The 26,705-nt window shown below is 39.9% G+C and overlaps 1 protein-coding gene across 2 annotated transcripts; it reads right to left on the bottom strand.

Annotated features, from left to right (window-relative positions):
• Positions 1 to 264: 264 nt before the first annotated feature.
• Positions 265 to 18,449, bottom strand: hlfa (HLF transcription factor, PAR bZIP family member a). Of its 2 annotated transcripts, none has more exons than XM_082164930.1 (4): positions 18,076 to 18,449; positions 13,081 to 13,425; positions 5,893 to 6,107; positions 265 to 5,115 (listed from the first exon to the last, which is right to left on the bottom strand). In XM_082164930.1, exons 1-4 carry the CDS (start codon positions 18,188 to 18,190, stop codon positions 4,897 to 4,899), a joined length of 894 nt encoding a protein of 297 aa, XP_082021056.1. In that variant the 5' UTR covers positions 18,191 to 18,449; the 3' UTR covers positions 265 to 4,896. The 2 variants fall into 2 exon arrangements, with proteins under 2 accessions (XP_082021056.1, XP_082021057.1); XM_082164931.1 differs by having other exon boundaries at positions 265 to 5,112; positions 18,076 to 18,431.
• Positions 18,450 to 26,705: the final 8,256 nt, after the last annotated feature.

The raw sequence follows: 26,705 nt of genomic DNA on the forward strand, positions 1-26,705 counted from the left end.
CAAGAACGGTTTGACCTAAAAATATCAAAATTGAAACTACAGTGGAAAAAAAAGACACCTACATCTTGGATGCCCTTGAGGTAAGCTAAAACATACCAACATTTTATTTCAAAGTGAACTATCCCTTTAATGCTGTGTTACCATTAATGTTTTCAAGTAGATAAAGGCATTTTGAATTTTATTAAAGTGTGGAACAAATAATAGCTTCAAGGCCTCCCATTCAGACAAACTAAGAGTTATGAAAAAGACAGAAAAGCACATATGTTGAGAGAAAACTGAAGACTTTATTGGACACTAAATGTACAGAGAGAGATAAGGGGTCAGAAGGTGGCAGCAGAGAGCAAAAGGTTGGGGTTTCTGCTTCCATTGCAATGACACACAAGACTAAACATCTTCAGCTTTGACATCTCTCTCAGGTGTTGCCTTCAATACGGCGGTTCCCTTGAGAATGCGTAAAGTAAGGGGTGGCATTTTCAGCGGGGGGAGCCCTTTCTGTGCAGGTCCGATCCGGTCCAAGAAATTTAAGCTTTAAAATGAGTGTCGAATCGTCTCAAGGCACTGGACTAAACAAGTTCAATATGGTTCTAGGTTCCTTTCAGGACTGAGGTAGTAAATTTAGTGCCGGCCTGTTTCCCACAATCTCACTGATGTGTCCTTCTCCTTCCCTGTCCTTATGAGATTATGGACGCCAGAAAAGTATGAATACAAGATTATCTGCTCCTGCAATCTATTGCTAAACAGTCTAGACTGAGTTGGCCAAGCGTTTGTATGTTTCTCTGTCCTAATGCTGCCTTCACATGCTATCGGAAATGTCCTACACTATTAAAAATACAGGTTTTCTATGGGCATTGATGGTTTCATGAAGAACCTTAAACATCCATGAAAACTTTCCAATGCACAAAAGGTTCTTTAGATTATTAAATTGTTCTTCACACTTAGAAAAAAGGCTATTTAAAGAACTCTTCACTGAAAGTTTCTCATGAAAACCCAACATGGTTCATCAATGGCATTGCTACGAAACAACCCTTTTGTAACCTTTTCATTTTTAAGAGTGAAGTGCCCTGCTCTGAAGTGCTTTGTTGTCGGAAAGAAAATGAATCATGGAGACCGATTGTGCCTATTTTTGGCACATTTTCAAATTTAAGCCAAAATGTATTTAAGGTATTTAATCAACAACCAATAGATTTTTATTAAAATAGCATTGATGACAACCATACATTTACATAATCCATTTTTGTAAAAGACATATAATATAAAATGAAACGTATTTTACAGAGTGAAAAAAAAAATCATTATTTGACCGAAACCTGAATACGGTATAAAACATTTGGTTGTTTTTTTTTATTAACCCATATAAACATATTTTATACATATTAGGTCACTATGCTGGGTTATTCCCCCCCCCCCCAAAAAAAATGTTGGGTCATTTTTTAACATCATTGGGTTATATTCATAATTATCCAGCAGTTGGGTTAAATACGGTTCCGCAGTGCATTTTTTATTTAATATGTAGGCAGGCTACACATTGTATATTTAGCCTACTTTAAATGCTATAGACTCCCCAATATTCAGTTTGTAATTTAAAAATGTTCTTGTGTAAAACAGATAGTCAATCTGTATTTGAAAACCAATAGAATATTTTTTCTTTTAAAATAATGTCATGAATAAAAATAATTAAACTCAAATGTTGGGTTAGGCTAGGCTACTGTTAGCTCAAATCTTTGTGTTAAAATAACCCACATTTGGGAAGGTGCTATGCTATACCAATCCATAGTTGGATTGGGTTATTTTTAAAACAAAATTGCAAATGTTGTGGGTAAAGATGCGGTCACGATTTACCGTTTCTCAGTGAAATCCCGCCATTGGAATCTGCTTGTTCTGGAGTTTCACATGAGGGTGAAAAGGTTCCACTGCAGATTTCACTCGCATTCACGTTGGTCACGACAACAAAAAGCGCTTGTTTTGTAGGTAAGTGACTTCTCTGTGAGTTGAATACGCTATTGACAATAGACAACGGACCTTTTATGTCCGCGAAATTTCGTTAATAAGACGATAGTCATCATAGTTCTCTCCTCCGCCATTTTTAAAATGTATGGTCCGCCTAGCTAAACTTCCGGTATAGAAATGATCTCCAAATTTCACACGATTTGAGTTCATTCGTGTCTAATTTCCGACTAGGACAGCCATATTTATGGTAAATCTGATAGCACATCAAGGCAGGATTATTTGGATTTTCAAGGTGGTCTAGGACTAAAACCATTTGACCTAATACTTTTCCCATCTAACAAGGAGAGGAACACATTGGTGAAATGCTGAAAACTCGGCTGGGCCTTCCTCTTGCCCTCAGGGAGGCGTTTTCACGGGGCATTATTCACGAGAAGCGGTTTGGCTTAATCCTGGATTTATTTAAGTTTTGTACATTTGGACACAGTCTACACAGGGCTTTATACATGTGTCTCACATCTGCATTTATACCACACACACAAAATAAGAAACAAACAGACATGAAAAAATAAAGGGAAATTAAAAGAAACAAAGAAAGTGCCATTTCTGCCCTCAATCTATATGCACATCTGAATTTTGGCCTAAACTGGGGCAGACGGGGACTTTTACTGTCGACAATGAAGTCACCAGCAGGAACAGCGATCAAACCTGACCTGAGATCAGTCGTCTCGGGTTTAAACCCCGCGTCATCTATTAGAACTGATCTCACACCAGAAAAAAATTCTACAGGACACGTGCCTTACAAAAACCTGGTTCGCTCCAGAATTAACTTCTACTTTCACATACTGTGCACATACACACTATATACTGCAGAAATAGTAGTATAGTCCGAACGTACCCAGTTACTCCATTGACAAGATTTTAATAACATTCAACCCAAGCAAAAGCTGCCGCACTAAACATTCATTATCAACACTCTGCTTTGCAAAAGACTCAATTGTATAGACTAGAAAGCGTAGCCTTTAGACTTCCATTCAAAGAACCAATAGCAATGCTGCAGATGCTGTGTGTAATGACACTCCATTACAGTTATACTGAGGAATTGCAGCTTCCTTTTATAGGAAAAAAAAAACTACTGATGTACTTTCTGTACAATATACATATATATAACCTTTATTGTTGCTGCGAGTTCTGGTGTGAGGTCCGGCTGCTAGCGTTCCCTGAGACAGAATACTAAAGGCTATCTGAAAAAACGAGGGTGCAGAAGCTTTTTAATGCCCAGAATTGAGGACATAATCGCGGGTTTCGCTTTTCCTCCCTGTTATATACTTCATAATATATCAAAACACTATTTTAATTAGCTCTGAATAATAGATAGATAGATATATACGCTATTATATATTTCTCTTGTACTACTCTGGATTGGTTGTGCCTTGAAAATATTCAAACAGTATTATATAGGAAAAATACTGTACAAAAAAAAAAACCAACTTATAGAATCGTTTTCATATATATGTATATTTATATAAACATTAAAACTCTGTTTTATCAATAAATCTGTGTGCTGTATCTTTTGGTCTGCAGTAAACAAACTGATTGGGTTTTAACCACAGTATTTGAGACAACACCGTCCTGCTTATCGAACGCCTCTTCAAACACATTCATTACAGTCATACAGCCGACAGACACGCAAAAAGCTACAAAAGAAAGAAAGAAAAGTCACTACAAATATTTGTTTGTACTGATTTGAAAACAAACAAAAATTCTAAAACATGCTCTGGGTAAAAAAAAAAGAAAAAAAAAAGATAAACAATAAGAGAGAATAAACGTCCATTCACAAAAAGAAAAGAGAAAAAAAAAGACCCATTTACAGTTTAGCTTGAAGCCGCAACTCTGAAACAATAGTCATGCTGAAATATCCAATAAAACAATAAGGGCAAAGTACTATACAGTCATAACAATAAGAACAGCTATAACAATTGTAATAATTAACAGCTGAAATTTTTTTGAAAAAAAAAAAAATCTCAAAAAAAAAAAAGTCCATAAATATATCAGGCAGATTATAGTGTAGGTAGAAACATTGCACCAGATCAGATTGTGAAACACGCATTAGTGCAGGGAGTTAGAGAGCGAGAGAGAGAGAGAGAAAGAGAGAGAGACAAATAATGGATTCAGCATTTTTGGAGGGAAAGTTTCTGCACTACAGCAAAGTTATGAGAAGCACATGATGGCGCTATGAAACAGGCTTTGCAGAAACTTTTACAGCTTACATTTCATGTGTTTTGCCCTCTGAAGAGATTCAGGCTTATTGCTCCATGCACAATGCAGGAAAGACAAAAAAAAAAAAAAAAAAAAAATACGCTGGTGTTGGTTTAAAAAGTAATGATGAAAATAAAACAGACAAAACACAAAGAACAAACATCGTGTTCTGACACTAGCTAGTGTTATTACACATACTTTTACATAACGAAAGGTGTCGGTGCGTTACAGCTATTCAACTAAAATACAATAATATACACAGAAATAAGCTCGAGCAACAGGAAGTGGGCGGAGCCTCCGGGAAGAGGGGGATGGACCGAGCGGATGATTGACAGACAGGAGGGCGAGAAGCGAGGAAAACGTTTATCAGTCCGTGTTTGAAATGTTCCAGAGAAACCATGTAGAATCATTTCCAAAATAAACGATCCATCGTTGATGAAGGAATAAATGGACGAACAAACAAATGAAAGGAAAGAGAGAGAAGTGAGATTGAGAGGAGAGGAGGATTTGAGAGGAGAAAGACAGACACCGAAACACAAATGATAAACACATAAACTCAAATACCGAGAGAGAAAAGAAAAGAGAAACGTGAAAAATTAGAGAATTTGGCGCCTCTTAAAGGGGCACGCAGAAGTTCCTGGAGGGGCGGGGCTTTGTGGGGGTGGGCGGGGCTTGTGTGGGGGTGGGCGGGGCTCACAGAGGGCCATGTCGCGCCTCGTATTTGGCCAGAACGTTCTTACAGCGGCCGAGTTCCTTCCTCAGGTCGGCCACCTCCTGTCGCAACGCCGCATTCTCCTTCTCCAGGAATCCCGCGCGGATCGCGATCTGGTTCTCCTTCAGCCGGCGAGCGTCCCGGGACCGTTTGGCCGCGAAATTGTTCTTTCTACGCCGTGCCCAGTATTTGTCATCCTGCTCGTGGACGGAGAGACAAACAAATCAGAAAAACATAATTATTCTACCTGGTGGGTGGGTTACACTTTTAATATGTTGTGTATTATATTATTATATTGAACTGACTGCTCAATAAAAACAATTGTTTACAAAAAAGAAAAGAAAAACATAATTATTTTCACTATTCCATTTGGATTTTTTTTGCTGGTGACACTATTATACATTCATTGTTTTAAAAAAAATATGAATAAATCGAAATACATTTCAAACATAAACTGTTTCGGACTTTTTTAGGACTTTTTTTTTTTTCACAGACTTTTGTAAAAAAAAAAAAAAAGTTAAAAAAAAAGTTTAATATTGACATTGGAGGTTTTCCCATCTATTAAAGAATCATAATTAATTATTATGATTATGTTTGACTCATTAGAATGATTGTGAACATTTATTATATTGCCACAGCATTTATAAAAAGTAAAGCAACTACTTTTATTAAAGAAATATAGAAATAAATAATGTAAATATACTATGTGTGGTTTTTTTTAATGTACATTTAACAAATTAAAATTAGGAAAATAAAAGAAATAATAACAGAATAGTTCAAAATTAAGTGGGTTTTAATAATAACATAAATACAAAATAACAGTAATTCATATTTTTAATATTTGCACAACAAGCAACAAAAGCAATAATAATAATAATTATATTTTATGTTATATTTTGTTCCACGACTATTTGGAGAAAGACATAATAATAGTAGGCTACTGCTCCTCATTTGTGGTTTAATGTTAGTGTTTTTACCTTTAAATCATCAGGAATGAAGACCTTGCGCGCCTTCTTGATCATGGGCTGTGGCTTCAGCTCCTCTGCGCTGAACTTGCGCTTGCGAGGGTCGAAGATCTCCTGTCCCGGGACACTGGAGAGGGCGAGGTCAGCGGGGTCCGGCTCGTATCCGGTCGGAACCTGGATGGAGTCGGGATCTATCGGACTGGGTGTGTCACGGGAAGAGGGGAGAACTGAAGGCCAGAGAGAGAGAGAGAGAGAAGAAGAGGGAAAATTACTCTTTTGAAATCTTTTGTAATGATAATATTGCCGCATCTTCACCCCCTTTAAATGACCATTTCAAGCATAGCTTTAATTATTATATTATCCAACATTAATACATTATATTGTGCTTATCAGACCAAAGACAGATTTATTTAAAAAGGTAAGTAGGATCAAATTTCATATCATGTTGATTTAGTGTGAATATGCACTACCAGTTTCTGGCCACTAGGGGCCACATGAACCCACCTTATAGCCACACATATCAAAATATTAATAATTTAATAACCATACTAATAAATTAAAAAATATACTATAAAATAAAATTGTTATATATATATGGTTTTATATTATATAATATAAAGCAATATTTATCATATCATATAACTATGTATTTGCATTGATGCCGTAAAGGCGACTGTGTGATTGATTTACGAAAAGACGTCAAACTCGAGCAAGATAGAAGGGTGTGTGTGTGTGTGTGTGTTTCTGTTCATTAGTGAAGGATTAGATGACCAGATTAAACTCTTGACTGATTTAAGGGTCATTAAACAAGAGTTGGCGTACGGCCACACACGCAATCACTTCACAACACAACACTGCCTGAATCACACAACTGCAATACACCATTCAACTACGTCAACACACAACCCGCTTCCCCATTAATATGAGGAACTGTTACTGTACAGAAATACACGGCAGGGGTCAAAGGTCAAGTTTGTTTGCTAAGGGAGGTTTCGTCATGATCTAGATTGCCTGTGTGTGTGTGAGATATACATTTATGTGTGTGTGTGTGGGGTGGGTGGGGGTGGGGGGGGGGAGCCTCAGTCTCAGAGCCTGAACTTGTCCTCAAGGCCAGGGTGGGTGGAGCTGTGCTGACCAATCACAGGCCAGTGTCCGACTGGTGGGCGGGGTTTGAGGACAGCAGTGCTATAATGAAGCTGTGACATAATGACAGTATATGTGAGTGAGTGACAGAGTGAGTGAGTTCTGCTCCACTGGTGAGTGTGACCGTCCCATGAACCCTGGCCTTCACTTCCTTAAACACACACACACACTCAGGGAAGGGAGGCGTCTGCGCTCGGGGAAGGAAAAAGACGCCCTAACTGGCTCTATTTTAACCAGAGATATCAGAGATAATATACGAGAGGCTCAACTGCCGATGTGAGACTCAGATAAAGCGCCTATAAGAGGAGAAACGAGCTGTGAGAGAAACACTCATCTGAGATAAAACAAGATGGTTTGCCACACGACAAACCAAAAAATGCCTGAATGTCACTGCATTTGACAAGCAAGTACTGTTTATCGTAAAGAAAGATCTCGAGCAAACTAATTTGACTTAACGAAGCGACCTGAGTTTCTACATTTACAAGAAACCCACTAAAACACATAAAACTGTGATATAATTGAAAGAAGTAGAATTAATATGAATGCATATAACTGCATATAACTGCTGTAGTTTTAATAATGAATTCATTTTTTTATTTCTAAAAATGTTCACATACTGTATATAAAATATTTACAAAAACATTAGTTTTAAAAGATCATTATCTGAAATGCCACATAACATTGTTTACTTCATAAAAAACTGCCACTGAGTTCATCGTTTTAAAGAACATATTTCTAGATTGTTACATTTAAATGTATCTACAGAATTTCATATAGTAAATAATTAATCATTTATTAGTCATACATATTAAACATTAATATAAACCAAGTGTTTAGTATAGTTGTTGTTAATAATAATAACAACAATAATAAACAGTGATATTAATGAATATATATATAACAGAGATAATAAATGAGAGGCTCAACTGCCGCTGTGAGACTCAGATAAAGGCCGGCTGATGGGATTTAGCGCTAGGAAAAGCTTTCCATTGGCTATATTTGAGCGACTGTGCATCTCTGCTCTTCCTTCTACCAGGAATTGACCCGAGCTGGAATCCTGATCTTTCCTGAAATCATAAAATCCCCCTGAAGCCTCCAGCAGAGACGAATGGCGTTGGGAAGCCTGCTTTATTTGAGTGAATCTGTTTGTTAGCACAGTTCGATCATGGAAACTGAACTGGTCCAAAAGTTCACCAAGCATATTCAAATTCACAGCACACAGGGAACATTTACCTTTGCTTAAATTTGTTTACATGCAATTGAAGTTTCTTGCAAAAAACAAATGGATACTTTGAATGCCCATTAAAATGGTGCAGTTACAACATCTACCAGCAGGGGCTGAACTACACACTGAAATACACTATTCTAAAGTCTGGGATCAGGAAGATTTTTTTTTTTTTTTAAGAAATCTGAATCCTGAAAATGTATCACAGTTTCCACAAAATATGAAGCAGCAACTGGTTTTCAACACTTATAATAATCAGAAATGTTTCTTGATCATTATTAGAATGAAGACTAACGTAATGATGCTGAAAATTCAGCTTTGATCACAGGAATAAATTACATTTGAACATATATTCACATGGAAAACAGATATTTTAAATTCTAATAATATTTCACAATATTACTGTTTTAACTGTATTTTTGACCAAATAAATGTAGCCATGGTGAGCAGAAGAGACTTTCACAAATCTTACAGACTGCAAACTCTTGAACAGTGTGTAAACTAACCAGCCAAAGTGTGACTTCGAAAGAATCACTCAAAAGAAATGATTCATTACATTAGAACATCTCATTTGCCAACATGGTATCTAACATTAATCATAGAGCCAGTGAGCCGAACCCAATAAAACCAGATTCAGAACACGCGCAATGACACCGATCATCACAGCGCTGGTTTATGACCGATTCAGATCTATGTCAGGCTATGATTTCTTCAACGCTGAAGAATAACCCTTTGCCCTTCCTTGTTTCGCTCTGCCAACTCACGCACATCGAGAGCGAAGTCCACTGATCACAGGCGTTTGAACTGACACTTACAGTGCAATTCAAATTGAAAATAGAATTAAAATGGAATTAAATTCATATAAATGCATTTAACTGCGTGTGGAATAAGAGTGTAACAGATGTGGGCCGGATCTGGGCCGACACTCTGTTGCTGTCTGGGTTTGAATTAATTGCATTTAATTTGTATTCTTTTACAAGTTCATTTACACACACACACACACATACACACACACATACACACACACACATGGAATATTTACAAAAACATTATTTTATTTTATCATCAAAAATCATTATTTATAAATGCCACTTACAAAAAATATTTAATTTATAGGCCCTACATGTAATTATATTTAACTTTGTTTTTAAGGACAAGAGGAAAACCAATTAATTTCCCATAAATTGATTATAATACTATATACAGTATATATATATACCTACATACATGTATGTTCTAAATATAAAGATATTTGTATTTAAAATATTTAATATTAATATTGGCAACATCAAAAAAAGATTTGATGGCTCTTAATTTGACAGTACTGAACTCTATTTAGTAAAGGTACTCTACATATCAGAGAACTGATTATTTAGTGTTGAATTTCTGTGAATTGCAATTCCTGTGTTGTGGTCAATTCTAATTCAACTAAAGGAGCCAATTCTAAAATTAAAGGGAACAGTTTAAGGTGCCATAGTTACAAGTTGCTACATGCACTTACTATAGTAATAACAGTAAATTATGCACAATTACAAGTAACTAATCCTTAACCAAACCCTATTAGCTAACTTAATAAGTACATGTATTAATTAATATTACAATGTACAATGTAACTACGTCAGTGTAACCAAATTAAATTCTGCATTTTGCTCGACCATGCAAACAACAGCACAGCGACTGCGGCCAGTCAGTGTGAACGAGGCTCAAAACACACACACTTTGCTGTGAGAACCGTGTAATATCTCTGCATGCATGTTAGTGTGTGATTTGGGTGGTTTGTGTGATGCTTTATTTGCAGCGCTAGTGTCGTTCACCGAGAGCCACACGTGAATCAGGCACGACTCAGGGAATGTGAGAAGAACAGACTGTGCTTCAGAGTCAGACGGACAGGGGGTGTGGCCTCGGGAGATGGGCGGGGGGCTGAGGGGGCGTGGTTTCGTGTGATGGGCGTGGCTGAGGGGGCGGGGCCTGCTGAGTGGCAGGTGGCCTTGACAATCTCTCTCTCTCTTTTCATCACACGCGGTAGCATGTGTTCATCACATGGCAGCACACACACACAGCACACACACACTGCTCTGACTTCACGTGAGCCGAAATGTGCAGAGCAGAGCCTGAACCGCTCGTCTAGACTGAGGCACATGGGAACGCACATGCAGAAATGTAAACAAGCACTGAAGACACACACACACACACACATCCAGTGAAGTTCATCACATCAACACAGATCTCATGAAGATTGTGACAGTCACACTTGGCTGAGGGTTTTACAGCATCACTGTGTTACACACGAGGACTGGTGGCTGATCTGGAATGCTAAACGAAACCTGTAAACGGATCTTTACAGAGAGATGTCTAATAAAACCTGTCACAGGGTTGCTGGACACACACTTCACTTTTATTCCCTTCAAGTGGCTATAAAGTCTCCAGCTCTTATAAATCCTGACAGCTCGGTTTTGCATTACACACACAACTTCTCTCGGATGCAACATGTACAAAACAGCAAAAATGTCAAAAAGAGTATTGTATTATACTACATTGTATTATTATATTATATTACATTATATATATATATTCAAACCATTATAATGTTGCACTTATTTTTGAGATAATTAAGTACATTTAATTATTAAGCACAGTCTTACAGTAATGCAAAGATTCAATACTAAAGTTGTTTTTGTAAATTATTTACACACCTTGGTAGCAATTTATAGTGCTTTTCATTTTAATTAAAAACATAATTGTATTAAAGTAATTTTTCACTGTGATGCAGTCATGAGAATTTAAGGTGAAAATGTGCTAAATCGTGATAATTTCTCTATGCAAAATATGATTATTTTTACCCATTCAGGGGTCAAATGGACTGTGTTTTGTGAGATTTACACACATAATCTACATGTATGTAGGAGTGAACTGGGTGTGTTTGTTTGTCTCTCAAATATCCATTTCTCATCCATGCGTGTTTCAATACCTCATCATTACTAACGTCCATAAAGTACTTTAGTGTGTCAATAGGACGAATGTCACAACTTCTGTCTCTATAGGGTTTCCACATACATTAGCCATAAACACACGTCATTTAACGCACTACACTTTCATCAAATCGAAGGCGTAACGCAAGTCTTTGGGGATTTGTTTGTCTAATTTCACACGGCAGCTTCTGGCGCTGTGAAAGCGTGTGAAAGTGTGTGAAGTGCCTGTGAAAGTCACTGTCTCATAAAGGAATGATTGATTGATTGTGACGTCTGACTCTGACGGCCCTCAGGCCCTCATGTTTGGGCAGATGAGCCGTTCCTTCAAAGTTTGAATAACAAAATGTGCATTTTTATTTGTTTATTTTTGGTAAGACTTTACAGTAAAGTTAATACATTAACTCAGGCCCTGTTTACACCTGGTATTAAGGTGGATCACAAGTGGACGACTCAAAATACAGATATAAAGACGCTTTGAGCTTGTCAGCTTTCCACCACTTCCAGAGAGAGTTGAGAACACATTCGACCGGATTGCTTTCGTAGAGTAAACGCTCATGTGATCAAATGTGTTTGAAAGACCTTCTCTCCGTCTACTGACCGAATGCGTAAACATTATGGGAAACGCTCTAGCCAGACGGGATTTAAACTGTCGGATGCAGACCCAAGTTTGGTTTGAAGATGAGAAATGTACCAAGCACAATGTTCTCTCATCATTCCTGATTTCTAACTCACACTCACTCAGAGCAGAAATGAAACCTGATGTTCTCTGTATGTTTTTCCGTCGCGTTCATATGTTCATATGAGTTTATTTTGTCCATTAGATCGAAAGATCTGAAAAGTCCACACATTTACCCGCACATAGACCCTCCCCTCGAAGACATCAGGACAGAAGTGGTTGAAAGTGGACAAAAGAGACGGATTAAAACACCAGGTGTAAACGTGTATGAGTCTCCCTCGTCTACTTGTGATCCGATCGACCAAAACACATCTTAATACCAGCTGTAAACAGGGCCTGAGATTAACTGAGTAACAAATTTGCTACAGAATTTTTATTAATCTTTGTTAATGTTAGTAAAAATACAACTGTTCATTATTAGTCAGCTCATGTCCCTTAAATAATATTTACAGATACAACGTTTGATTTTAATAATGTATTAGTAAATGCTGATTAATGAATGCTTTAGAAAGATTTTTCATTGTTACAGTAGTTCTTGTTAACTAATGAAACCTTACTCTAAAGTGTTTTCCCCCCCATGTTTTTTAATGCTTTTTAGATGCCTGTCGCTGTATAATGCAACACTGCATCAGCATGAACTGTCTATGGGGTTTTGTTGCAAAAATGTCACAATCATAATAACAGGCCTCAATAGAGTCAGTATCAGAAATGCAACCAAACACACACTGTAGCAAAGTCCAGGGAATCTCTCACTTATACGACCCGTCACTCAAACCCCTGACGTTCGGCCGGAGCTTGAGTTTTGGGTAATTATACGTTAGTGAATCTTTAAAGGGCTCCAGAGATCCGATATCTTCAGAGCGACAGAATCCAAAAGTAGTGCAGAAGCCAATGAACTTCCCATTGATGATTAACCAACGAAACATGCAGATGATGATGATAAACTCAACATACACTCTTAAAGATAAAGGTGCTTTATTGTCATCCACGGAACCTCTGCATTCCACAAAAGGTTCTTTAGAGTGGGAGGTTCTTTTAGGAACTGTTCACTGAAAGGTTCATCAGGGAACCAAAAGTGGTTCTTCCGTGGCATGGCTGCAAACACACCCTTTTGGATCCTCTATGTTTAAGAGTGTATGTGAAGAGAGGTGTCAGTGAGTTAGTGGTGTGTGTGATCGGGACTGTACCTGCTCTGCTGGGACTCTGGAGGCAGTTCTGGCCCCCGATCCCGGAGTGAACGGAGGTGGTGGCCCGGTTGCTGAGGTCCACCACTGAAGGAGTTGGCGGGGTGGAAGGAGGCTGTGGTGGCAGGGGCTGCTGGGAAGGCTGGTTCTGCTCGCTCTGAGAGTTGGCGGGAATATTGTTCTCCAGCAGAAACTCCTCTAAGTCCATGTACTCCAGCTGGAAGTTGTCTCCATCGTACGGCAGGGTCTTGTCCCACAGCGTCGGCCCCAGGAAGGCGGACTGGGGGGTGTTTAGACCATTTCCATCCTCTTCCAACTTCTTTTCCTTCTCTTTCTCTTTCCCGAACCCTGGAGGAACAAGATGGAGGCATTATTGTCAACGTTCAAATTTAGTATTGACAGTATTGCCGTTGAAATTCTGCAGCAGAGCGATGACATCTCAGATCATTATCTAGTCTCGTGTAAATTACATTTAGCCAAGGCTTCAAAGCCGACTCCGTGTTTCAAATATGTGAGACCTATCACTTCTGCTACTAAAGATTGCTTTATTAATAATCTTCCTGATCAGTTTCATCATCTCAGCATCCCGGATAGCTTAGAAGAACTTGATATTGCAACAGAAACTTTTAACTCTCTCTTTTCCAGCACTTTAGACACAGTTGCTCCGTTGCGCTTAAAGAAGATTAAAGAAAATAGTCCAACGCCGTGGTACAACGAGCACACTCGGGCCCTTAAGAGAGCAGCCAGAAAAATGGAGCGCAACTGGAAGAAAACGAAACTAGAGGTATTTCGCATTTCATGGAAAGAGAGCTCGATTACTTACAGAGAGGCTTTAAAAGCTGCTAGATCTGCTTATTTTTCAACCCTATTAGAAGAAAATAAACATAATCCTAGGTATTTATTTGAAACGGTGGCTAAACTAACGAAAAATAAATCTTCAAGCCCAGAAGTTTCCAAGCAACACAGCAGTAATGACTTTATGAACTTCTTCACTTATAAGATTGATAATATCAGGGACAAAATTATAACTATGCAACCGTCTACTACAGTATCGCATCAGGCAGTGCATTGTAGCCTCCCTGAGGAAAAATTTGATTCGTTCGTTGCTATAGGAGAGGAAGAATTTACTAAACTCATTAAATCATCTAAATCGACAACATGTATGTTAGACCCTATACCGACTAAGCTACTGAAAGAGATGCTTCCAGAGGTCATAGATCCTCTTCTTAATATCATTAATTCATCTTTGTCTCTAGGATACGTACCAAAAAACTTTAAGCTGGCTATGATTAAACCGCTTGTTAAAAAAACGCAACTTGATCCTACAGAATTAGTCAATTACAGGCCGATCTCTAATCTACCTTTTCTGTCAAAGATATTAGAAAAGGCAGTATCCTCACAACTGTGTTCCTTTCTTGAAAGAAATGATATCTGCGAGGATTTCCAGTCAGGATTTAGACCTTACCATAGTACCGAGACTGCTCTCGTTAGAGTCACAAATGATTTGCTCTTATCATCCGATCGTGGTTGTATCTCGCTATTAGTGTTACTCGATCTTAGTGCTGCATTTGACACCATTGACCACAACGTTCTTTTAAATAGATTAGAACATTATGTTGGCATTACGGGAAATGCACTAGCATGGTTTAAATCATACTTATCTGACCGTTATCAGTTTGTAGCAGTAAATGATGAGATGTCTCATCGATCACAAGTTCAGTATGGCGTACCACAAGGCTCAGTACTAGGACCGCTGCTGTTCACTCTGTACATGCTACCCTTAGGAGATATCATTAGGAAACATGGAATTAGTTTTCACTGTTATGCTGATGATACTCAGCTGTATATTTCTTCAAAACCTAACGAAACTAATCAATTCACAAAATTAACGGAATGCATAGCAGATATAAAAAATTGGATGACTCGTAATTTCCTACTTCTAAATTCTGAAAAAACAGAGTTTCTAATTATTGGACAAAAAACGTCCTCACGTAATAACCTAGAATACTGTCTAACACTCGATGGCTGCTCTGTTAAGTCTTCGTCGTCGGTTAGGAACCTGGGTGTGCTCTTTGATACCAATCTTTCATTTGAAAGTCACGTGTCTAGTATCTGTAAAACTGCATTTTTCCATCTTAAAAATATATCTAAATTACGCTATATGCTCTCATTGACAAATGCGGAACAATTAGTTCATGCGTTCATGACCTCAAGGCTAGATTATTGTAATGCTCTACTGGGTGGTTGCCCTGCACGTTTAATAAACAAACTACAGCTGGTTCAAAACGCAGCAGCTCGAGTTCTTACCAGAACCAGGAAGTATGACCATATTAGCCCAGTTCTGTCAAAACTGCATTGGCTCCCTATTAAACATCGCATAAATTTTAAAATATTGCTGATTACTTACAAAGCACTAAATGGTTTAGCTCCGCAGTACTTGAGCGAGCTCTTAACGCATTATAGTCCTTCACGTCTATTGCGATCTCAAAATTCCGGCCAGTTGATAATACCTAGAATATCAAAATCGACTGCTGGCGGTAGATCCTTTTCCTATTTAGCACCAAAACTCTGGAACAGTCTTCCTACCATTGTCAGGGAAGCAGACACACTCTGTCAGTTCAAAGCCAGATTAAAGACACATCTCTTTGACCTAGCATTCACATAATACATTATAGACTTCTATAATTTAATGTTAGGCTGCATAGATTAGGTCAGCCGGAACCGGGAACACTTCCCATAAATCCTGATGTACTCGTTACATCATGAGAAGAATGGCATCTACGCTAATTTTAGTGTCTGTGTTTATCCCGAGGTTTTCCTGCAGCCTGCCGGATCCGGGCCGTATCCAGATCTGACGATGGACCTTCGCCTGGACCCGATGACAACGCAGTGCTGAAGTTTCAACTAGTCTGTCCCTATGGAGGATCCCTCTACCACTCTACAGATAAGGCGTTGTCGGGAAAATTCGTTTCGCGTTCCTACCCCTAAGCGACAAAATAAAATAAAATTCTTTATCAAAATTTATAAGGAAAGACAAGTACTTTTACTTTGGCTTTTAGGCTTGGCTTGTAGGGAAAATCCAAACCTGCGTAATTTCAAATGCACATAACTATAGAACCCATTCTAAATGCGCATGTGAACGCCATCAGCGTTTCTCACAGGTTCGCGTTTAAAGTCTGTGTAGAGGGAATGGTGTCGTCTTAGCGGCCCCTAATTTAAAAACAAATGATCGTTGCGACGGAAGCAAATCAATCAAAACTAACTTTAGATGGAAAATAACTTAACTCTGCTATAAAGCCAAAACAATCTCTGTTACCTTAAATTATACGCTTATCTCTGTGAAGCTGCTTTGAAACAATCTACGTTGTTAAAAGCGCTATATAAATGAAGATGACTTGACTTGACTTGACTTGACGTTCAAACACACACACACACACACACACACACAAATACACGCACACACAAATAAATACTGTCATCTTTTAAGCACATTTATGTTGTTCCAAACATGTATGAAATGCATGTTTCATTTAACAAAACCGGATGAGGAATACTAGGCCTGTCACGATCAGGAATATTCTGCTGACAATTAATCATCATATAATATAATATAATATAATATAACGACTAATGATTGTGATTAATGATCTAATTCAGTTTTGTCCATGTCACTTACAGTGTAAGCCAAATACATAATGTTTTTTACTCTAAATTGTATATAATATAATAATACAAATTATACTCAAATAGGCCCATTTAATTTATTTTAAATATAATATAACAACATAATAGGAAGACCTTTATCTATTGTTGTATACTTTACAATAGTGTTTGTTTGTTGTTCTATTCTTTAGCAGAATGTGATTGAAATTAAAACTACACAATTATTGCAGTTATCTCAAATAATTCCGATTAGATCGAATAACCACATACCACAATTATGTGATTAATCAATAATCGCAACAGGCCGAAGCGAATACAACTCAAGCTACATAAGAAAGCAGCATAAGTATAAAAATTCAATCCCATTTAAATCATGTTATGTGCACAGGGCAATATATATACATATTTATATATATATATAAAAAAATGTATCTGCATTTTTAACTGCATCTTAACAAAATGCAGTTCCAAAGCATCTTAAAAGTGGTCCACACCACATATTGCACTTTATTCAAGATCATACAACTTTTCATCTTAATTTTGACAGTTTGTTCTTTTTAGTCATGTCATGCTCAGTTGTGCCAGTCACTTGCACTGGAAAAGAGTGGCTGCTTTCCAGCATTTCTCATTAAGCACTCCAGAGAACAAACAAAGTACAGTTTTGCAATGACATGAGGGGGGAACTAATTCAAATAAATGCACCCAAATCAACATATTTTAGTGTGCAAACTGAAAAAGGCATGAAAATGCTATATCATGCGAATGCACGTCATCCTTAGGAGCAACCAAAGATAAAAACAACCTTTTATTTACACTTTTTGTATAAAATATGTGATAAGGACTGATTAAGCACAAACACAATCAGAGGTGGCTCACTGGCGCCCTCTAAAGGGAAATATGAGAAAAGAAATCATCTCCATTGCGTGCGAACTTCATTTATCTGCATAAAGTCGGTATTGGTTCAGTAGACTCTATTTATTCCTCTTCTATGTGAGCAAATGTTGTAATATGAGCATATTTTAAACAGATACCATCATGCATTTCGGTTAAATCCACTGAGCAATGGATTTATGTTTGCGCGTAAAATGATTGCAATGCAATATAAATATCAATAAACAAACTTCCAGCCCCAAATCACATCAGAATTCAAAGCGATTATTCATGACGGGCATGCATGCATGGGTAGGTACTGGTAACGGTGTGAAAACACAGTGACAGACGCGCTTTTACGCGTAGATTATAAGGAAAGCAAAGCGCGCACCGCGCCTGACAAACATCAGCTGGTGCTGAACACGCTTTAAACCCCCCAAAAGCAACATCTATCCATCTTTATACCTTCATCGTGATGAAAGGGGAGTTTCATGGGGTTCTCCAGCAGGGATTTCAGGACGCCGTGAGCCGGAGGTAGGAAAGTTGGGTTCATAGGAAGAGGTCGAGACATCTTCTCCATGGCGTAAAGGAAAGAACAATCTTCCTGAAGAATTGAAATAATAATAAAAAAATTAATTTATAAAAATAAAACTCTGCAGTAGGGTACGGGAATAGAGTCCTCAGCCCGTGCGCGGCACCGATGAGCGGCGGCTGGTCTCGCGCGTCCGTGAGTTCGTCAGGCTGGAGCGCAAAAGCGCAACTGATTCGCTATTCCATGTGCGAAGACTGACGTCCGTGACGTCAATGAACAGGGCAAGCTGCTGAATAAAGCCCTGGCCAATGACAGCACTGGGGGCGTGGCCCTCCCCCTGCCTCCATTTCTCCATCATGTCTCGATACATTGTTGCACGTTCACGATTACATTCTTTTTGGGTTTCAACAATGTTACTGCAATGTATTCATCTTATGTTTGTTTGTTTGTCTTGTTTTGTTTTTTATCGATTGAAAATTGATAATTAAAGTGTGAGAGGAAGTATGAAAAACATAGAAGGTCTATGATCTAATATAAAAAATCGAATATTTGTATTGTTTTAGTTTTAGTTAAGCCACAGTAAAAAAAATTGGGTTATTTTTACCCAACCGTTGGGTTGCACATATTGGGTCACTATGTTGGGTTATTTTTTAAAATCATTGGTTAATTTCTAGCAATAACCCGGCTGTTGGGTTAAATACGCATGTTGTATGTTCACTTGTGTCTTTTGAATTATAAAACGGATAGTTCCGGTCCTTGATTCTGATTGGTTGAGCCGCGTTAGAAGCAGTTGTAAATTACTCAACAAACACACACATGTGACCGCATTACATTAGTGTTACTGCGCAACTGCCGTTTGTGAGTCTTTGTTGCTGGATGTGTTGCTTAGCAACCTCTATGGAACTACATTGCTTGGCGGAGGAATACATGTGTTATAGGAATAAATATATTTTTTGTTGCTAGTGTTTTTTTCATGAATAAAATAAATATTAAAATGAATATTTTTATGGAGTAACCGTTTTATAAAAGCAATAAGCCCTGTTTTACAGTGAATTTAGAACAGCTAATGGGGTTTTAACTACACCCCTTAGCTGTTCTAAATTCACCGTAAATCACGGCTTCAAGGGCTTATTGCTTTATTTATGTATACAGTTATGTATATTTACATTACATTCTAGACTCCCCAATCTAGTTTGTAATTTAGAAATATATTAGTTTTATACAAATACTTTTAACCCAACTGGCTTTTAACCCAATGCATTGGGTAAAAATAACCCACAGTTGGGAAGCTGCTATACCACCCCATGGTTGGGTTACTCGTTGGGTTAAGTGAGTGCCAATGATGCCTTACAATGCTGTCTACTCAGGCACCTCACTGGGTGAGCTTTGTTGAACAATAGTTACATTTACAAAGATATATGTAATAAAACTTTGATATGAATCAAATACATTTGGATTTGACAGTAGCTGGACTGATATTATTGTTTTAATAAACCCTCCCGTATTCCACACTTCTCTAAACACAAAATCAATTTCTTGGAATGGCCAATGCTCAGTGACTACAGAGTAACAGCCAGTGCTAGTGACCAGCAGTCAGCAGAACAAGAGCGCGTCCGCGTCTGATTGGTTGAGTGTTGCGTGCGCGGAACTCAACGTCCAATCACAGTGAGTCTGGTGAGAAATGCGGTGAGTTAAGGAACACCTGAGCATCGCTCAGCCCTCGGCTGGAACTGACCTAGTTTTGTCCAATAGCAGCAGCCAGTCGGTAATTCCGGTGAGATCAGTACGGGCCACGGCACATTGAATGTCATGTGTTCGTGATCCCTGTAGAGTGAGACTGTGAAAATAACTCCAGCTCTGTCTTCATGTCAGCACATTCACAGTCATGAACATATCAGATCAAACATGATCAAAATCATAAAACAGTTTTGCTCGACTATTGATTCCGTAGATAAAATGTACAAGTAGCCTATAGTCTAATGTGGGTGGTTTAAAATAATTTAAAAGAAAAACAAAAGCATTTCAAATGTAAAATTTAAATGCATTTCCAAAAAGTGTGCACCAGCGGCTGCTACAAGAGCGCGCAGGGGGTGAAAAGTGCGTGAGACGGAGCGTGCTACTGAGTGTGTGTGAGAGTGTGTGTCATGCTTAGTAACGGTGGTTGCTACAGCAAAGGACTGTTGTGACAATGTGCATAAAAGTAGGACACACACACCTTACACATCTTACAGCAGATGTGAACGCTCATTGTATGCACACTGTATGTTACGCAGTCTCATTCACAAGAAGTGACACTGCAGAGACGACAAGAGGATCTATCTATCTATCTATCTATCTATCTATCTATCTATCTGTCTGTCTGTCTGTCTGTCTGTCTGTCTGTCTATCTATCTATCTATCTATCTATCTATCTATCTATCTATCTATCTATCTATCTATCTATCTATCTATCTATCTATCTATCTATCTATCTATCTATCTATACCCCTTGTCCCACATGGATTCTATTCCATTCTATTCTGTTCTATGTTCTGTTCTGTTCTGTTCTGTTCTGTTATGTTATGTTATGTTGTGTTCTGTTCTGTTCTATTCTAAACATCAACTTGATTAGATAGTTCATTCAGATTGAGGAGTAACAGCGGTGATCTCATCTCTTCTCAGCCCTGAGAAATAAAATATGATGCAGAGGAATCGCACACGGAGAAAGAAAGCGCTGAGACTGCAGTGTCAGGGATGTGTCACCTGCATTCCCCTGTCTGAGAAAAAGACAGATTCACGATTAAAGAGATATCTGATAAGAATCCAATTAAATACATTTGCCTAGAATTGAATGCCATAGTTGAATCTGTATTGTCTAAAAATAGCGAGATACATTGACTGAAGAATGTAATGAATAAAGGGATGCTTGTTAAGATGCAGACCTCACTCACTTACTCACTCACTCACACACACACACACACACACACACACACACACACACACACACACACACACACACACACACACACACACACACACACACACACACACACACACACACACACACACACACACACACTAACTCACACAATCACTCGCTCGCTCACTCGCTCACTCTCTCACTCGCACACTCATTAACTCACTCACGCAATCACTCACTCACACACACACACACACACACACACACACACACACACACACACACACACACACACACACACACACACACACTAACTCACACAATCACTCGCTCGCTCACTCGCTCACTCTCTCACTCGCACACTCATTAACTCACTCACGCAATCACTCACTCACTCACTCACTCACTCACTCACTCATTAACTCACTCACTCACTCACTCTCACTCACTCACTCACTCACGCAATCACTCACTCACTCACTCACTCACTCACTCACTCACTCACTCACTCACTCACGCAATCACTCACTCAGGCAATCACTCACTCACTCACTCACTCACGCAATCACTCACTCACTCACTCACTCACTCACTCACTCACTCACTCACTCACTCACTCACTCACTCACTCACTCACTCACTCACTCACTCACTCACTCACTCACTCACTCACTCACTCACTCTCTCACTCTCTCACTCACTCACGCAATCACTCACTCACTCACTCACTCACTCACTCACTCACTCTCTCACTCGCACACTCATTAACTCACTCACTCACTCACTCTCACTCACTCACTCACTCACTCACTCACTCACGCAATCACTCACTCACTCACTCACTCACTCACGCAATCACTCACTCAGGCAATCACTCACTCACTCACTCACGCAATCACTCACTCACTCACTCACTCACTCTCTCACTCTCTCACTCACTCACGCAATCACTCACTCACTCACTCACTCACGCAATCACTCACTCACTCACTCACTCACTCACTCACTCACTCACTCACCCAATCACTCACTCACTCACTCACTCACTCACTCACGCAATCACTCACTCACTCACTCACGCAATCACTCACTCACTCACTCACTCACTCACTCACTCACTCACTCACTCTCTCACTCTCTCACTCACTCACTCACTCACTCACTCACTAACTCACTCACTCACGCAATCACTCACTCACTCACGCAATCACTCACGCAATCACTCACGCAATCACTCACGCAATCACTCTCTCACTCACTCACTCACTCACTCACTCACTCACTCACTCACGCAATCACTCACTCACGCAATCACTCACTCACTCACTCACTCACTCACTCACTCACTCACTCACTCACTCACTCACTCACTCACTCACTCACGCAATCACTCACTCACTCACTCACTCACTCACTCAATCACTCACGCAATCACTCACTCACTCACTCACTCACTCACTCACTCACTCACTCACTCACTCACTCACTCACTCACTCACGCAATCACTCACTCACTCACTCACTCACTCAGTCGCTCGCACAGTCACTCACTCACTCACTCACGCAATCACTCACTCACTCACGCAATCACTCACTCACTCACTCACGCAATCACTCACTCACTCACTCACGCAATCACTCACTCACTCACTCACTCACTCACTCACTCACTCACGCAATCACTCCCTCACTCACTCACTCATTCACTCACTCACTCACTCACTCACGCAATCACTCACGCAATCACTCAAGCAATAACTCACTCTCTCACTCACTCACTCACTCACTCACTCACTCTCTCACTCTCTCACTCTCTCACTCACTCACTCACTCACTCACGCAATCACTCACTCACGCAATCACTCACTCACGCAATCACTCACTCACACAATCACTCACGCAATCACTCACTCACTCACTCACTCACTCACTCAATCACTCACGCAATCACTCACTCACTCACTCAATCACTCACTCACGCAATCGCTCACTCACGCAATCACTCACTCACTCACTCACTCACTCGCTCACGCAATCGCTCACTCAGTCGCTCACTCACTCACTCACTCACTCACTCACTCACTCACTCACTCACGCAATCACTCACTCACTCACTCACTCACTCACTCACTCACGCAATCACTCACTCACGCAATCACTCATTCACTCACTCACTCACTCACTCACTCACTCACGCAATCACTCACTCACTCACTCACTCACTCACTCACTCACTCACTCACTCACTCACTCACGCACTCACTCACTCAAGCACTCACTCACTCACGCAATCACTCACTCACTCACTCACTCACTCACTCACTCACTCACTCACTCACTCACTCACTCACTCACGCAATCACTCACTCACTCACTCACTCACTCACTCACTCACTCACTCACTCACTCACTCACTCACTCACTCACTCACTCACTCACGCAATCACTCACTCACTCACTCACTCACTCACTCTCTCACTCACTCACTCACTCACTCACGCAATCACTCACTCACTCACTCACTCACTCACTCACTCACTCACTCACTCACTCACTCACTCACCCAATCACTCACTCACTCACTCACTCACTCACTCACTCACTCACTCACGCAATCACTCACTCACTCACTCACTCACTCACTCACTCACGCAATCACTCACTCACTCACTCACTCACTCACTCACTCACTCACTCACTCACTCACTCACTCACTCACTCACTCACTCACCCAATCACTCACTCACTCACTCACTCACGCAATCACTCACTCACTCATTCACTCACGCAATCACTCACTCACTCACTCACTCACTCACTCACTCACTCACTCACGTAATCACTCACTCACTCACTCACTCACTCACTCACTCTCTCACTCTCTCACTCACTCACTCACGCAATCACTCACTCACGCAATCACTCACTCAGTCGCTCACACAGTCAGTCACTCACTCACTCACTCACTCACTCACTCACTCACTCACTCACTCACTCACTCACTCACTCACTCACTCACTCTCTCACTCTCTCACTCACTCACTCACTCACTCACTCTCTCACTCACTCACTCACTCACTCACGCAATCACTCACGCAATCACTCACGCAATCACTCACTCTCTCACTCACTCACTCACTCACTCACGCAATCACTCACTCACTCACTCACGCAATCACTCACTCACTCAATCACTCACGCAATCACTCACTCACTCAATCACTCACGCAATCACTCACTCACTCACTCACTCACGCAATCACTCACTCACTCAGTCGCTCGCACAGTCACTCACTCACTCACTCACTCACGCAATCACTCACTCACTCACGCAATCACTCACTCACTCACTCACTCACGCAATCACTCACTCACTCACTCACTCACTCACTCACTCACTCACTCACTCACTCACTCACTCACTCACTCACTCACTCACTCACTCACGCAATCACTCAAGCAATCACTCACTCTCTCACTCACTCACTCACTCACTCACTCACTCACTCACTCTCTCACTCTCTCACTCACGCAATCACTCAAGCAATCACTCACTCTCTCACTCACTCACTCACTCACTCACTCACTCTCTCACTCTCTCACTCACTCACTCACTCACTCACTCACTCACTCACTCACTCTCTCACTCTCTCACTCACTCACTCACGCAATCACTCACTCACGCAATCACTCACGCAATCACTCACTCAATCACGCAATCACTCACGCAATCACTCACTCACTCACTCACTCAATCACTCACGCAATCACTCACTCACTCACTCAATCACTCACGCAATCGCTCACTCACTCACTCACTCACTCACTCACTCACTCACTCACTCACTCACTCACTCGCTCACGCAATCGCTCACTCAGTCGCTCACTCACTCACTCACTCACTCACTCAATCACTCACGCAATCACTCACTCACTCACTCAATCACTCACGCAATCACTCACTCACTCACTCACGCAATCACTCACTCACTCAGTCGCTCGCACAGTCACTCACTCACTCACTCACTCACTCACTCACTCACTCACTCACTCACGCAATCACTCACTCACTCACGCAATCACTCACTCACTCACTCACTCACTCACTCACGCAATCACTCACTCACTCACTCACTCACTCACTCACTCACTCACGCAATCACTCAAGCAATCACTCACTCTCTCACTCACTCACTCACTCTCTCACTCTCTCACTCACTCACTCACTCACTCACTCGCTCACTCTCTCACTCTCTCACTCACTCACTCACTCACTCACTCACGCAATCACTCACTCACGCAATCACTCATGCAATCACTCACTCACTCACTCAATCACGCAATCACTCACGCAATCACTCACTCACTCACGCAATCACTCACTCACTCACTCAATCACTCACGCAATCACTCACTCACTCACTCAATCACTCACGCAATCACTCACTCACTCACTCACTCACTCACTCACTCACTCACTCACTCACTCACTCACTCACTCACTCGCTCACGCAATCGCTCACTCAGTCGCTCACTCACTCACTCACTCACTCACTCACTCACTCACTCACTCACTCACTCACTCACTCACTCACTCACTCACTCACTCACTCACTCACTCACTCACTCACTCACTCACTCACTCACTCACAGGTGCATGAGTGCTAATGCTGGAACCAAAGGCCTGCAGTCTCAGCTTCTGTCTGATCCCCTCTTCTTTCACCCACTGCTTCCTGCAGCATTTATTGCATTCTTTCTGAAGGTCTGCGTGAATCACAGAGGGAAAAGCAGTAAAAATAGCCACATTTCTAGTGGGAGTTCTGTGCATTCATTCAAGTTGCAGCACATACCACAGAAATACTGGACAATTAATATACTGAATGTAATAAACCATAACTGCAGCAATATATACATCTGTGTTTGTGTCTTAAATAGTTCATAAATTGATATCTCATAAAATAACACACTACCATTCAAGTGTTTGGGGTCCGTTTTAGAAAGAAAATAATAATTTTATTAATCAAGGACACACTAATAATAATAATCAAAAGTGACAATAAATATATTTCAAACTTTGGTAACACTTTATTTTAAGGTGGCATTGTTACAGTGTAATTATGCATTTAAGAACTGAGCAATAATTAACAACATGTACTTTCTAGAGTAAAGGTAGGACTAGAGTTTGGCTGAGGTTTAGTTGCATGTAATTATGCATAATTTACTTTTATTACAAATGGTAAGTACATGTAACATATGTAACAAGGACCCTGTAAAATAAAGTGTTACCCAAACGTTTTATTGTTGTATTTATCAAAGAATGCTGAAAAAATGAAACACGGTTTCCACAAAAAATATGAATCAGCACAACTGTTTTCAACACTGATAATAATCAGAAATGTTTCTTGATCATCAAATCATCATATTAGAATGATTTCTGAAGGATCATGTGACACTGAAGACTGGAGTAATGATGCTGAAAATTCAGCTTTGATCACAGGAATAAATAAAAAAATAAAGGAAATAAATGACATTTCAACATATACTCAGTTATTTTGAAATTGTAATAATATAAAAAAAATATTACTGACTTTACTGTATTTTTGATCAAATAAATGCAGTCTAAGTGACTTCAAAAACATGACAAAATCTGAAACCTTTAAAAAA

This window comes from Leuciscus leuciscus, assembly GCF_965113295.1.
Source record: "Leuciscus leuciscus genome assembly, chromosome: 1".
NCBI classification, from domain to species: Eukaryota; Metazoa; Chordata; class Actinopteri; order Cypriniformes; family Leuciscidae; genus Leuciscus; species Leuciscus leuciscus.